The sequence below is a fragment of the Salvelinus namaycush genome, chromosome 10 (assembly GCF_016432855.1).
Source record: "Salvelinus namaycush isolate Seneca chromosome 10, SaNama_1.0, whole genome shotgun sequence".
Taxonomy (NCBI): domain Eukaryota; kingdom Metazoa; phylum Chordata; class Actinopteri; order Salmoniformes; family Salmonidae; genus Salvelinus; species Salvelinus namaycush.
The window spans coordinates 14,370,154-14,386,336 of record NC_052316.1 but is presented as its reverse complement, the minus strand read 5'-3'; the positions used below and the strand labels follow the sequence as shown (position 1 = coordinate 14,386,336).

Below are 16,183 nucleotides of genomic sequence, written 5' to 3'. Positions count from 1 at the left end.
AGAAATGCTTTGGTACCCTTCCCCAGGTCTGTGCCTTGACACAATCCTGTCTCGGCGCTCTACGGACAGTTGTTTTGACTTTATGGCTTGGTTTTTACTCTGACATGCACTGTGAACTGTAGGACCTTATATAGACAGGTGTGTGCCTTTCCAGATCATGTCCAATCATTTGAATTTTCAACAGGTGGACTCCAATCAAGTTGTAGAAACATCATTGATGATCAATGGAAACAGGATGCACCTGAGCTCAATTTCGAGTCTCATTGCAAAGCGTCTGAATACTTAGGTAAAACCGGTATTTCTTTTGTTTGTTTTTTATACGTCAGCAAAAATTTATAAAAAACTGTTTTCGCTTCGTCCTAATGGGGTATTGTGTGCAGATTGCTTTGGATTCTTTATTTATTTAATACATTTTAGAATAAGGCTGTAACGTAACAAAACGTGGAAAATGTCAAGGGGTCTGAATACTTTCCGAAGGCAGTGTCCCTTGGGCCTTATGGCTTAATTAGATACCGACATAGACAAAGCAGCACTAACAGCTATTTCACATAAATCTAATCTAGGCCTATTATCACTTAAACATTGAGCAATATTGAAAGGTGGGCCTATCAAAATCAATATGTATCACAGGTCTATCTACAAACAATTCAAACAATGAGTCATTGAACACATTTCTAATGTATTGGATGAGCAGTAATAGAGAGATGAAGATGTACATTTTATGTAACAAATATGATGAAGTTGTTCATTAGGGTTGTGATCTGTCATCTTTTCTTTTTAGCAGCCTGGCCGTTCTGTAGTCAATGTTTCACAACGTTTAGGAGCGCTAAGGAGTTGTGAACATTCACCAATGGCTTAAACCCAAAGATTTGTTTGCCCATGGTTTAAGCCAATCCTCACCTCATGAAGTCGGCCATTCCACCAATCACACACAAGGAATAGTTGGCGGGAGTGGAAGGGGAGGAACATTTGAATGTATTATTCACGAATCAGAACTAGGTACGTTTTTGACAACTCGTTTGTGTACAAGATAATGGCGTCAACTGTTGCAGTGCCTGTCGCCCCCACAGTGTCGGACCCAGAGCGGTGTGAAGGCGAGGAAGAGTTACGGGGGATCGAGGCTGAAGAAGAGAATAACCAACTGACTGGGCCCGTTGCAGCACCCTCCCAGAACCGTCTAGCGAAGTTACCGCTGTCCCGTATCAAGGCACTGATGAAAGCGGACCCAGACGTGTCCCTCGCCAGTCAAGAGTCAGTGTTTATCATTGCTAAAGCCACAGTAAGTTAAAAGTATTACGTTACATTAAGTTACCCCTAGCAGTATTCGTTTGTTTTCATATTTTGTAGCCTACAGTCAAGGTGGGTTAATGTCATGTTGCTAGCCATTTTATTTACATTCGTAATTCAGGAGATGGGATTATCCAGAGCAATTTACAGGAACAATTAGTGTTAAGTGCCTTTCTCAAAGGCACATCGGCAGATTTTTCGCCTAGTCGGTTTTGGGATTCAGCAAGGCTTTAAACGGTTAGGCTATAGAGCCCCACGGTGAAGTGTCATAAAACCTAGCGGTCTAACAGGGAAATGGTTCCAATCGTTTTTCCAACATTCATTTTTCAAAAAGATGTCGCATAAAGCTTACTTAAATTGTGTAGATTTTTTCAAAATTATTTTCACTGCATCAGGGATAGCCTACACAGACGGTTCAGCTTTGCAGCCGCCTTCAGTGTGTAGGTGCAATTCTCTTTTAATTCAAAACAGCATTTGTAGGGAGCAACTGATGAGGAGCAGGGTTGTCACTCATCTGCCAGTCAGGGATGTGGCTTTCTTGGTCTACCTGTATTCAAGTTAGTCACAAAGAAATACTAGAATTATAGGGTAAGGATGTGGGATTCAATTCATGAATCAATTGACTTAGGTGTCTGCTCACTTGGTTACATTATATAAATTCATGAGATGGCTTACTGCAAAGAACATCAGGCTCAGCCGTTCATTAATATGTGGGACTGACTCATAAACGATATGCAAAATCTGGACAGTGTTCTTGTATAAAGTATCACAGTTTATACAACGGGTGGGTCTCATCCTGAATGCCTCATTAGCTCATTGTGATGGATGTATCCAAATAAATGTCACTAAAAAACAGCTTATGCAAATGCAGCTACTTTGCTGTTATTCTGGCTGCACTTTTTGACATGACTCTAAATTAGCTGTAGTGCAAATCAAATTTTATTGGTCACGTACACATTTAGCAGATGTTATTGTATCCTAGCTTCATTCATTCTGTAATATTTAACAATTCACAACAAAACACACATCTAAAAGTTAAATTATAGAATATAAGAAAAATATTAGGACAAGCAATGTCGGAGTATTTAACAGCTATTTAACAGGCTTTGAGAAAGAAGCTGTTTTTCAGTCTCGGTCCCAGCTTTGATGCACCTGTACTGACCTCTCCTTCGGAGTGAACAGGCTGTGGCTCGGGTGGTTGATGTCCTTGATGATCTTTTTGACCTTCCTGTGACATCGGGTGCTGTAGGTGTCCTGGAGGGCAGGCAATGTGCCGCCGGTGATGCGTTGGGCAGACCGCCGGAGAAGCTGGTGTTTGGATGATATATTGGCACGGTTTGCCAGCCTAACAACACCTGTGCCAATATATCCTCCAAACACTGGCCTCTCGGGCATGATCACTTAATGAGTCATAATACCCATAGAGCCTAGCGGTCAAACAGGCAAATGGTTCCAGTTGTTATTCCACCGCTTAAAATAAAGAGGCTGACGCAACGGGCCCAGTTTGTTGGTTGTTCTCTTCTTCAGCCTTGTTCCCCCGTAACTCTTCCTCGCCTTAACACCGCTCTGGGTCCGACTCAGTAGGTGCCACAGGGGCGACAGCCACTGCAACAGTTGACGCCTGTTATCAAAACGTAAGCCTACACAAAACGCAGCCCTTATTTGAAGTGTTTCTAAAATCCCCTGTGGAAAAACTATTGGAACAATTTCCCTGTTTGACCGCTAGGTTTTATGGGTATTATGACTCATGCCCTGGTACTCTATTCCAGATACAGAGTGAAGTTGGGGAGGATTGTAGGAAGGACCTACTTTATGTTCCTTGTAGTTCACTGGTCATCAACTGTTGAGCTACTTGGTGTGCAGGCTTTTGTTTCAACCCAGCACCAACACATCATTGCTGTAAAGGCAATATCTAGCTTACCTACCTAAGATGACATATTTGTATTTTTTTTTAACCTTTTATTTAACTAGGCAAGTCAGTTAAGAACAAATTCTTATTTACAATGACGGCCTAGGAACAGTGGGTTAACTGCCTTGTTCAGGGGCAGAACGACAGATTTTTACCTTGTCAGCTCGGGGATTCGATCTAGCAACCTTTCGGTTACTGGCCCAACGCGCTAACCACTAGGCTACCTGCCGCACATTCACTTTACTGTAGTCACAATGCACTTATGTTATATGTTACAGCGACGTTACTGACTGTATACTAAACTTCATGTGTTCCAGGAACTCTTTGTTGAAATGATTGCCAAAGATGCCCTGGTGTATGCCCAGCAAGGAAAGAGGAAAACTTTGCAGAGGAAAGATTTAGGTTAGTAATGTCAAGCAGACATGATCATATAGTACACCAATCATACCATATGATTATTGCTAAGTGTAATGGTCACCAACACCTGGTTTTGGGGAGCTACATGGTATGCCAGGCTTCAGTTCCATCCCTGTACTAAACACGTGTTAGGCCTAACTGATTCAACCGATCAAGGTCTTAGTGCGGTGCTAGAATAAAAGCCTGCACACCATGTAGCTCTACAGGGCCAGGACCGGGGGTCATTTAGGCCAGGCTTTGACTTTAGTTCTTCCAGCTATTGTGTTTTTTGTTTCCACTAACAGACAATGCAATAGAGACCGTAGATGAGTTTGCCTTTTTGGAAGGTAAGTTCCCATCCAAGCATCCATCTTCACTAAACCTCTACCATATTTTATTCTTCGTCAGATTGATAATAGATTTTTTGTAATTGAATATTCACGCTGTGTTGCATTATCCTGAGTCATTGGCTATAGTGAATCAGTGAATGTAGGTTTGTGTAACCGGTTTGACAAGATTTTCTTTGTCAATGTTCTCTTTAAAGGCACTCTAGACGCCTAGACACACTCAGGAGACAGCAGGCAGTTCAAGAATCAGAGGCATTCTTCATCATAAGGATAAGAGGCATTTGAAAAACAGACTGACCTGTCTTACTTTTGAAGTGATATCGCTGAGTTGGTATTGGTCACAAGGACTTTCCTTCCTGGACATGTATAAACTGTAAAGACATCAGTAATGATCCTCCCTCAGTTAGTCTTGTATGCAAGGAGTCTGCCATTTTTTTATTTGTAAATAATGTGAGATTATGTTGAAATAAATCATAGTGTATTAACCTGATCATTTATAGTTTTAATAAAATAAGTTTTATTAGGAACTCTTTTTCTTTTTTAAATTTTTTAAAAGTTGTGTCAGAAATAAATCCATCCTCACTAGTATACCATAGTGTCAACTGTTTAGGCAACAACTACAAATTTTCCATTGTGAGGAAAAAACTGTTGAAGTCGGAAGTTTACATACACCTTAGCCAAATACATTTAAACTCAGTGTTTCACAATTCCTGACATTTAATCCTAGTAAGAATTCCCTGTCTTAGGTCAGTTAGGATCACCACTTTATTTTAAGAATGTGAAATGTCAGAATAATAGTAGAGAGAATGATTTATTTCAGATTTGATTTGTTTCATCACATTCCCAGTGGGTTAGAAATTTACCTATACTCAATTAGTATTTGGTAGCATTGCCTTTAAATTGTTTAACTTGGGTCAAATGTTTTGGGTTAACTTCCACAAGCTTCCCACAATAAGTTGGATGAATTTTGGCCCATTCCTCCTGACAGCTGGTGTAACTGAGTCAGGTTTGTAGGCCTCCTTGCTCTTGCACGCTTTTTCAGTTCTGCCCACATATTTTCTATGGGATTGAGGTTAGGGCATTGTGATGGCCACTCCAATACCTTGACTTTGTTGTCCTTAGGCCATTTTGCCACAACTTTGGAAGTATGCTTGGGGTCATTGTCCATTTGGAAGAGCCATTTGTGACCAAGCTTTAACTTCCTGACTGATGTCTTGATGTTGCTTCAATATATCCACATAATTGTCCCTCATGATGCCATCTATTTTGTGAAGTGCACCAGTCCCTCCTGCAGCAAAGCACCCCCACAACATTATGCTTCCACCCCTGTGCTTCATGGTTGGGATGGTGTTCTCTGGCTTGCAAGCCTCCACATTTTTCCTCCAAACATAAACATGGTCATTATGGCCAAACAGTTCTATTTTTGTTTCATCAGACCAGAGGACATTTCTCCAAAAAGTATGATCTTTGTCCCCATGTGCAGTTGCAAACCGTAGTCTGGCTTTTTTATGGCGGTTTTGGAGCAGTGGCTTCTTCCTTGCTGAGCGGACTATCAGGTTATGTCGATATAGGACTCGTTTTACTGTGGATATAGATACTTTTGTACCTTCTTCCTCCAGCATCTTCACAAGGTCCTTTGCTGTTGTTCTGGGATTGATTTGCACTTTTCGGACCAAAGTACGTTCATCTCTAGGAGACACAACGCGTCTCCTTCCTGAGCGGTATGAAGGCTGCGTGTTCCCATGGTGTTTATACTTGTGTACTCTTGTTTGTACAGATGAACGTGGTACCTTCAGGCGTTTAGAAATTGCACCCAAGGATGAACCAGACTTATGGAGGTCTACAATATTTTTTATGAGGTCTTGGCTGATTTCTTTTGATTTTTCCCATGATGTCAAGCAAAGAGGCACTGAGTTTGTTATCAAGAAATTTATGGAGTGGTTGAAAAACAAGTTTTAATGACTCCTACCTAAGTGTATGTAAACTTCCGACTTCAACTGTATAGACTACATTTTAATAAGATGGAAAGTACAAGACATGAGAATCTATCCACCCAAAATAATGTAAAACCTCTAGCAGACACTGCTTTACAGGGGGTCTAGCAAATGACCAGATCTATCTTTTGCAGACTAAGGGTAAAGACTTCTGGCATATTATTTCCAAACGTCTATCTTTCTGTCTGTAAGCGCGTAGCTTAGAGACTATATTTAGATATACCATTATATCCTGTTTGTTTTGTTGTTTCAATAAAACATCAGCCCAGAGAGAGGGACTTAACAATAAAGCATAATATGAGCTTATCTTAATATTAGAATGGCTTACACCAGGACAGACACACATGCCGGGGAAAGTGGCTGTGCTTGTGGTCTGCTGCTACGGCAAATAAAATGTATCTGGAGGAAATCAAGGCTGGACTAAAAATACACAATTGTATGTGCTCCTTGTGCATTCCTGAATAGATTCAGGTTTAGTGTATCAACAGAATAATGGGTTGAGTGCATTTTTAATACACATCCCATGATATTACTGCAGAACATTATATATATAATTAATTCCCACCTTTTTATGATGAAATTATTTCTAATTTTTCATTAACCATATATCAAATCTGATAGATGTAACTCATCCCTTGGTAACTTTTCAGTATTTCTGAGAAATTCAGTCATTGACATTTATTTCCTACCACCTTTTGGCACCAGTCAATTTGGGGGGATCATTTATTATTATCAGATGTAGGATCTTAATTTGCTCACTCTGTTGTTGCTGGGAATTTTCCTGCACCGCAACAAATGCAGAGGAGCTTCATGATTTACATAAATTCACTGAAAGCTCATACTAAATCACGGTTATATTAACATTGCATTTTTTTTTTAAATTTGCCTCCTTTTTCTCCCCAATTTCGTGGTATCCAATTGGTAGTAGTTACTGTCTTGTCTCATCGCTGCAACTCCTGTACGGACTCGGGAGAGGCGAAGGTCGAGGGCCATGCGTCCTCCGAAACACAACCCAACCAAGCCACACTGCTTCTTGACACAATGCACATCCAACCCGGAAGCCAGCCGCACCAATGTGTTGGAGGAAACACCATACACCTAGCGACCTGGTCAGTGTGCACTGCGCCCGGCCCGCCACAGGAGTCGCTAGTGCGCAATGAGACAAGGATATCCCTGCCGGCCAAACCCTCCCTAACCCAGACGATGCTGGGCCAATTGTGCGCCGCCCCATGGGCCTCCCGGTCGCGGCCGGCTGCGACAGCCTGGGCTCGAAACCAGAATCTCTGGTGGCACAGCTAGCACTGCGATGCAGTGTCTTAGACCACTGCGCCACCCGGGAGGCCCCAACATTGCATTTTCAAATCAAATTTTATTTGTCACGTGCCAAATACAACAGGTGTACAGTGAAATGCTTACTTACTAGCCCTTAACCAACAGTTTAAAAAAGTAAGATAAGAATAACAAATAATTAAAGAGCAGCAGTAAATAACAATAGCGGGGCTACCGGTACAGAGTCAATGTGCTGGGTCACTGGTTTCGAGGTAATTGAGGTAATATGTACATGTAGATAGAGTTATTAAAGTGACTATGCATAGATAATAACAGAGTAGCAGCAGCGTGGGGGGGAATGTTGTTTAAATGTCTTACATCGGCTATGCTAGCAAAACAGTCCTGTAGTTTAGCATCTGCTTCATCTGACCACTTTTTTTATAGACTGAGTCACTGTTGCTTCCTGCTTTAATTTGAGCTTGTAAGCAGGAATCAGGTCAGATTTGCCAAATGGAGGGCGAAGGAGAGTGGAGTGTGTGGAGTAAAGGTGGTCTAGAATGTTTTTCCCTCTGATTGCACATTTTAACATGCTAATAAAAATTAGGTCAAACTAATTTAAGTTTCCCTGCATTAAAGTCCCCGGACACTAGGAGCACCACCTCTGGATGAGCATTTTCCTGTTTGCTTATGGTGGTATACAGCTCATTGATTGTGGTTTTAGTGCCAGCACCGGTCTGTGGTATGGTATGTAGACAGCTACGAAAAATACAGATAAACTCTGTAGGTAGATAGTGTGGTCTACAGTTTATCATGAGATACTCTACCTCAGGCGAGCAAAACCTTGAGACTTCCTTAGATATCATGCACCAGCTGTTTTACATATATGCATAGGCCCCCACCCCGTGTCTTACCAGAGGCTGCTATTACCTTACTTTTGGCCAGCTAATAGCCTAATGACTGATCAAGCAACATCATGGACTAAATGTTCAAATCCTGTTGCTGCAGGATTATTTTGCTTTGACTATAGGTCAAATTAAGATCCCACCCCTGTACCTTCTCGAATGGCAATTTTGTTTTTCTTTTGCAGCTTTTGTTAGGCACATCCATTTCCCCTAAATTAAAAATAAAACACAAATTTTGGAAAAGTGTTCAGTTCCCCAACTCTAAGCACAGTTAAGACCATGTTTTGCAATGATTTGAAATAATTCCTTTTGTGTGTTTAACCAAACATGTTCTGGTTTAGTTTTACAGTGTATATAAAGAAACAAAGCTGTGTGAACCACAGATGTTAGTTTGAGGACTGCCTGCAAAGAGTTTGTTTACTCCCACCAGAAGAATGCCAGGCATAGAACATGCCAGGGTTTTTTCTGGATCAAAATGGGGCTTAGGTGGTGGGTGTGGCCAATGATACGGTCATCGACTGTACATTTGAGGCCCCCCTGTTGGTGGCAGTGACAAACTTTAGCTGTTTTAAAGCTAATTTCCTGCAATTCTGCAAAATTTGACGTGTTTGAGATAATGTTGCAGTTTCAGAGCTACATTTCCTGCAATTCTACACCTTGCTATGGGTCCGAGAGAAAATATGCAGTTTTAAAGATAATCTCCTGCAATTGTAGACATTTTGCCATGGCTGATGCTATGAGTGACTCAACCATCATAGCAAAATCAATGGGGGCCACATGCCATGACAAAAATACTCCTAAATGCATAATTGTTTTACATTTTAGATTCTCTCTACTTTTATATCTTGTTTATGTCATTTTAAATTTGCACTATGCAGAAATCACTCTGCAATTTCCTGGTTGCTAAAACTCTAATTTGCCTGATTTCAGTTTGTGACAAAATAAGCTAGTATAGTGTAGAAAATTATTGGACCATCTAAACTGCTGTGAAATATATTTTTCATAACCAAAAATATTGTTTCAACTGTTTGAAGCTGGTGTACTAAACCGAAAGTAAAAGATGCAAAAACTAAACTTAAGAATGGGAAGCATAGAAATAGTGCACATAGAACATATCTACCGCTTCTTAGACTTGCTTCCAAGAAGAATTATAGATCTATAACTCACCATTCTATGTGAAATTGGTTGCGTGGCCAAAAAAGCTACATATTTAAGTTTACACTAAACGTTTTTCCACCCTGATTGCATTTTTTCTATTTTTTTACTGTTTGGACATGGGCAGTCCGAAAAAACACTTAGGCGGCCCGCCCAAATCTTTTCAATGCAGAAAAAAACCTTGCATGCAGTGCCCTGGCTATAATAAAATATAATCACTACATGTTGCATGGATGGACTTAATTTTATTTTGACAGTAAATGAAGACATTCTATTATGAATTTCTCTCATGTAAAGTAAGTATAGTTCCACCAAGCCTTTTGTCAAGATCAGAACATTCAAGCAATCATTATGTACCCCTGAAGAAGCTTTGTTTATACCCATTAAATTACTGTTTATAGAATGCACAACTTAATTTTTTACAAGTTTACTATTCCATTAGTCGGCACCGACAACTTTTTTTGGAGGGGTCTGTGTCAACTCGTGCTTTTTACAAGAACAGAACATGAACAATGAACTGGGGACCACCTGTAATTTAGTGTATAAAGCTGAGAAGTGTTCACTTTTCAATCTTCATGAAGTTGTAGAGTAGACAATGGCCTATGATGGCTATAATCACCCATCCACTCACAGCATTCCAGATAGTACATACCAAATGTTATGTGCTTGATAAGTGATACATCTCAAAATTTGACACATTTGCTCCCTGAAACCTAACCTAACACTGAAATCCCTTTGGGCTAAGCTGCTCTGGCCTGGACCACAGGTATAGTTAGCTTTATCCTACAACATCCCCAGGACATACCTATCCCTCCTCTGGCTCTCTATCTCCTCAAAAGAGGAACACCGATTAAGTCGATGATTTAATAGGTGGATTTACAGTCACTATTTTTTTGACCTTTTGTTTGAGAGTTTGTGTCTAGTATACTTTTACAGTGATCTCTTAATCGCCCCAAAGATATGCTGGAAATGTGTTTGGCTCCGGAGCAGACTGAAGTCAAGGGGAAGGTATGTTTTTGCAGCTGAAAGATTCCAACTTGATTTCTTAAGGGTTGAATTCTTGCACGCTGCCCCCCTCTCCTCTCCCTACCTCAGACTGCATATTTTTAATTCCAGGTCTCAGGTATGCACAGTCAGATAATATGGATTACACTGGCCATGTCGTCTAATAAATGCCACTACCTAAAGCCTACCATTCAGCAGAGATTTACCCTGTATTCAATTACCATGTGTTTTACCACATTGTCTGTTCATGGGATGTTGCAACTCTCCAGGTGTTATTCCATTGTACTATAAGATAAGTAGTAGCTACTGCTGTAAAATACAAGATATGGTAACAAGATATGGTGAAGCGACTCTTCTCAATAGTAGTTAATAGCTAAACACTTCCTTGTTGTCACTGGAAGCATTTCTTCTAAGGTACATTAAACAGCGGGTAATCAGTCTCATCATTAAATACAAAGGTTATTTGTGTTTTCCTGTCCATTGTTTTTCAGACCAGGGTTATTTCATTTGTTTTGTTGTAACAGCTTTTTATTATGTAAAAAATTATTTTTATAGCATTACTTCCAGTTTTTTTCAACAATGTTAATTTCATTGAATACCAAAGGCATTAGAGAATGTGCTGTAATTCTGCAGTAGTTTCATTGCTTGGTTAGAAGGGTGGTTTTTGACTGGGGGAGAATCAGCTGGGTTCTAATGACACTCAACCTGCCACAGCAAACAGTCTTTACCCAAAACCACACTCTGGGTCTCTGGGTCAGTCAATCCTCAACTGCCAACCAGCGTTGACTTTGTATCCATTTCCTCCAATAACGTAGGCCATTTTATATTTGACATTTTGCATTTAGTTCTAGTACTGAATTTGGGGACTCATAAAGGCAAGTAAGAAACACACTTACAAACTACTCCTACACTTTGGATGCCATCGTGCTTAGCCCCATGCATTCCACTTCTGACACCAAATGTTGCAAATTTATGGGGTAGCCGTCTGGGACTTGCATTTGTGAGTCCAAGACCTTTGCCATTACACCAAGAAAGGTCCAAGCCGCTTGAAAAGGTTGTTAGGTGTTGTACTGAGAATGATTGTTAGAATGTAGCTGCTATACAAAGTCAGTCATAGTCCGGACTGTATTGAACATGCACAGCTGTACTTTAGTTGGCAAATTGGCTTCTGTTCTCAACATGTTATCATTTCTTGTGATCGATCTAATGGTAGAGAGCTGGTTGCCGTTTTATAGTATTAGTGGTTTTTATTTTGGAAACAGACTGCATGTAACTTGCTTGTGCTTTGAACTATGTTGGTACTAGAGATGCCTTTTGTCATTTTACATGAATGAAAACAACATGAATGTATTACAGTGTCATGTGTATCACAAGCTTTGGTGTTCCCTGTATTGTGCTTGAGCAGTGACAGTCATAACATAGCTGCAAGACTAATGGGACACCTACAACAAGGTGGGGCAGTTTCCATGACTGCATTAGAGAATGCCATAAATCTGGATTATTTTAAGAGCTTTTTTTGGGAAAGCACCTTTTTGAAGAGTGGGAAAGACATGGAAATGAACACAGTGAGTGGGACACTCAGAGGAGAGGGGGAGCTGGAGGGGGGAGGGTTAGGGAGTGCATGTGTGTTTGAGGGAGAGCGAGGGAGAGAGTGAAAAGGAGGGAGGGAGAAATATAAGAGACAGAAATAGAGGGGAAGGTAACACAGCAGATTACTTCCCTGCCAGGCTCACCATGTTTCTGTTGCAGACTGTGACTGTTATTTCTCTGACTGTCATTCTCCTGGGCTCGGTGGAAGGTAAGACACAATAACACCTACAGTGTATACCGTTAGCAGCATGCACCCTGCTGGGAGCCAGTTTAGCAGGGAAGCGAAGGAGAGCAAGCTAGAGGAGAGGGGAAGAGGGAATACTGGAGCAGCAGCAGGGAGAGCCATGGATGTAAATAGAGAGCTAGAATGAAGACTGATTTCACATCAAAACATTGAACGCTAATAACAAGCTAACTGAATACCTCAGACTTTAATGGGGGAAAAAATTATATCAATGATAAAATATGACAAGGTTCAGAGCAGCTTTCATATGACACGCATATGGTAACTGTTTATCTCAGCTAATATTATTGTGCTTACTCACTCTGGTTGGATGAAAAGCCTTGTCATCTAGTCACAGTGCCACTGGCATAACAGCACATTATGGGGATCATGGGATGTTCTAAATCCTTCTGGCTGTCTGCACTCTAGATGACATATCCTGTCAAATAGAGCAACCTTTAGATAGTCTAACTATACTGTATAGAACAGTGCAATGAAATGCCTTACATTCCTACTAATATATTTGTGTTTATAATCTACAGTGTCACAACAACCCTCCTTTTGAGCCAATAGCAATCATATAGCCTTCATACACCGTAAGTGTGCTTTGACGAATTTGACTTCAGCGTTTGCCTCTCTCCATCTCTCTCTCTCTCCCCCGCCCCTCTCTCCCCCCCTCTCAGGTAACGGGGTACAGATGCAGAGAGATGTTCAGTGCTGTATGCAGTACTCCCAGGGGAAAGTGCGCACCAAAGACGTGCTGAGGTTTGAGGTACAGACGGAGGGGCCAGACTGCAGTATAAAAGCCATCATGCAAGTATTTCAACTATCCCGAAGCAACTCGCAGACATGGAAAATATGCCTCTCAGAGCTATGAGTCATTGTCATCTATCCAGGTCCTGTTATGGCTTATGTTCTACTGTAATTGCCAGGGAAGTGAGGAAGGAAATATGTGGGAATAACAAGCCATCCAAAAAAAAAGTATCCTCACTAGCCAACTTTGTTGAGGCTTTGGTTCAGAGAAGTCTTTATTAAAACCATGCTGCATATTTACAGTTTGTACTGTATGTTTCAGTTGGAAGGTTGTCATGGTGAATGTTCTTTGTCTGTGTTGTTGTGGCTGCAGACTGTACACCAAGAAGGCGGTGAAGTGTGCTGACCCCAGAGACCGAAAGGTCAAGAGGTTACTGAGGAAGCTGCTCCAGAGGCAGAGGACCAAAGCACATAGGATCATGTGGCTCTACCCTCATGGCAACCTGCCAGTCATGTCGGAGGTGGGAAATATGCACTGTGTTTATACACATAGGGCTCAATTCAATCTAACCCACATTGCAGTTATACTACATTAAGATACTACATAAACATTCCTATGGTGGGAGTGATTGAACATCCAAAAGGCTTTATTAGAAAGAGTGGAAATATTAGCTTTATTCAAAAGTGTCCTGTAGACTTTCCCCCTGATTATGTCTCCATAGACAATGGTTTTCCACATTTGAATACAGTGCTGAACAGGTTTATTTTCTCTCTCAGGACAAGAAGGATGGGTGGGATGCCTTCCATGTGGAATGAGTGTGAGGTTGTTGTTACCACAGGAGAATTATTGTCATAGGTGACATCTGTTCTTCCTTTTACTCCAGCAATATTGTATTGTCTCTGTTATGACCTAAAGTATCTAACGTTTATGGTGCACTGAAATTACCCTTAAATTGCCCTTTGGGGACAATAAAGATTTATTGAACTGAACCGAACTCTCTCTCCTGTCATTGCAGGCCAAGTAAACTTCCAGCGGCTTGTCATCCTAACTCAGCCAAGCTTTCTGACTCTCCAGTCGTCTCGTGTCACTATCTGCCTGGGAGTGTGGTGGCTGAGCTGTCATTGCCATACAGTCCATGAGAGGTTTTGATATATAGATAAATGTATTTTACACTGACTGTCGCTAACTATGCCAAAGTATTTGCTAAGTATTTCTGATTACTCTATCCCAAGAAACCAGTCTTCACCGTCTATGTATACCTGTTAAATTTCATAGAGGGCTTGTTCTCGCCTGAAACACAATGTAATGTAGAAAAATGCACTGTATGTTTAAACACGACATCTGAAGTGGATCTTTTATAAATAAATGAACCTGAAAGAATTAGATTTTCTTCCTTATTGTAGCCTAGGCTCAATCTATAATATAGATCAGTGGATTACTCAAAGTATTAGTGTGGTTATATTTAATTGGTTCAAGTAGCTACTCAATGATTTCTCTTATAGGTGCAGTTGTAAAAGTAACTGCTATAACGCACAGCTGTATTAATAGCCCAGAGAAGCAGTGTGTATATGTACACACAAAGGTGGTGTTGGTTCCTCTCTGGCTGAGGCCCCACGCTGCTTCTGTTTACTGGCCCTGGGTGGGTGCACTCTGTTTGATGTTGAGGTACCCAGCACCTTCACTCAAAGACAAAAGGTAATTGATGCTTCCCATAGCGTTGAGCTTCTGGCTCAACACTGTTTGAGACGCCCAAAACGGCTCTGGCACTCCATTTGACAGTTCATTAATTTTGGTAAAGACAGCTTGACACCATATCGCTACCTAGAGGTTTAGACCAACAGTGGGGAGACTTTATTCAATGAGAGGCAGTACTGTAAGTGTGAAGCATACTGGAATGTAATGCAGGTGTTCAGTCCTGCAGTTTAGACTGGTCGTGAGGAAGAATCCATGGAGACTCAGGGCCAAAAACAGGAGATTCTCCACCAGGGGTAGCCAGACAACAGGAGGATACCACCACCCCCTGGGGAATCTCTCGACCACATTTATTACACTCCAGAGATTCACACAATTGTCAATTCCTGAGACATTTATTTGTTGCAACTTCTATTCTTCCAACAAAATACTGATCATGACACTTCCCAAAAGCAATCCAAATTTGAGCCATCTCACAAAAACATAAATCAACTATTTAATACATAAAACAAGAGTCACAAATTACAACAATATGCTCTCAACCACAGTCAAGTTTAGTTTTTTTTTTAACGTAACTACATACACAGTAGGCCTACTTACTTTTAAAACCTTTTCCACTTAACATTCAACTTAATTGCTTTCAAATGATGTTTTAGGCATAACATTTTTCCACTTTTTTCAACAGTCAAATAAAAGTGAAAAGCCGTAATCAAATGTACCACTACCACAACTGGCTATAGTGCTTTCATCGATAAAGCACCGGATGTTGAACTGAAATGGCCATGTGAGATTACAGCATCAAGGAAAGGGAATATCCGGTGAGCCTTTTAGTTATGATTCAAGAAATACATGACGATCTCCCTCATATTCTACAAATGTATATTCAATCCTCGCATTGTCTGAAAAGACTCACAACACTCAAACAAAAAGGGATGGATTCAAGCCCTAAAATATAAACCATAGCAACATTGGGGGAGAAACATATCAAGTAATTCAGTAGGCTATGTAACATCCTTTTGTCCATATTTGTCCATATTTACTACGCACAGAAACATACAACAGCCCCAATGATATGAACATTCCTATTCAGAGCAAGCATACAGTAATCCTTTCACATACTTCACACTTAAGTGACTAGTACCAAAATATGTTCAGTTAAGAAACACTAGTTAACACTGAAAATACATCTTTGTTATAAATATTGTTTTGAAAAACAACAAAATGTCTAACCCCAATTTAGCTCAATAAGTAACATAGAAATCACCCAAGTATAAAACATGGTTACAGATATCGATACAAACATATACTGTATACATTCACGTTGATTCAATTGAAAGATCAAGCAAACTACAGTACATTACATCATAAATTCAATATTTGTTTTTGAAACTTTAGAAAAAAATGCTTATCAAAGTTGGTAGCATGGATAATACGGTATAAAATTACCTCTTGGTAATGTTTGGGGCAGAAAATAAAATGACTCAAGAGAAAGCATAATGTACACTTGAATGTTAGAGGTAGATTCGCATGAAAAAGAATAACCATCAACTAAAATTGACAAAATATAGAACAATAAACTAAAAATCAAGCCATGCAACAGAACCAGCTAATTGATTGTGAGTATACAAATGGAGATCCCATTTATTCACAAATTCTAAAA

At 40.4% G+C, this 16,183-nt stretch overlaps 1 protein-coding gene across 6 annotated transcripts; it reads left to right on the top strand.

Annotated features, from left to right (window-relative positions):
• Positions 1 to 1,001: 1,001 nt before the first annotated feature.
• Positions 1,002 to 14,199, top strand: LOC120054734 (DNA polymerase epsilon subunit 4-like). Of its 6 annotated transcripts, none has more exons than XM_039002292.1 (7): positions 1,002 to 1,279; positions 3,514 to 3,598; positions 3,898 to 3,939; positions 12,761 to 12,890; positions 13,204 to 13,351; positions 13,608 to 13,653; positions 13,847 to 14,199. In XM_039002292.1, the coding sequence occupies exons 1-6, from the start codon at positions 1,034 to 1,036 to the stop codon at positions 13,644 to 13,646; spliced, it is 690 nt and encodes a 229-aa protein (XP_038858220.1). In that variant the 5' UTR covers positions 1,002 to 1,033; the 3' UTR covers positions 13,647 to 13,653; positions 13,847 to 14,199. The 6 variants fall into 6 exon arrangements, with proteins under 6 accessions (XP_038858220.1, XP_038858219.1, XP_038858222.1 ...); XM_039002291.1 differs by having other exon boundaries at positions 13,608 to 13,686; XM_039002294.1 differs by lacking the exons at positions 3,514 to 3,598; positions 3,898 to 3,939 and adding an exon at positions 12,014 to 12,062 and having other exon boundaries at positions 13,608 to 13,686.
• Positions 14,200 to 16,183: the final 1,984 nt, after the last annotated feature.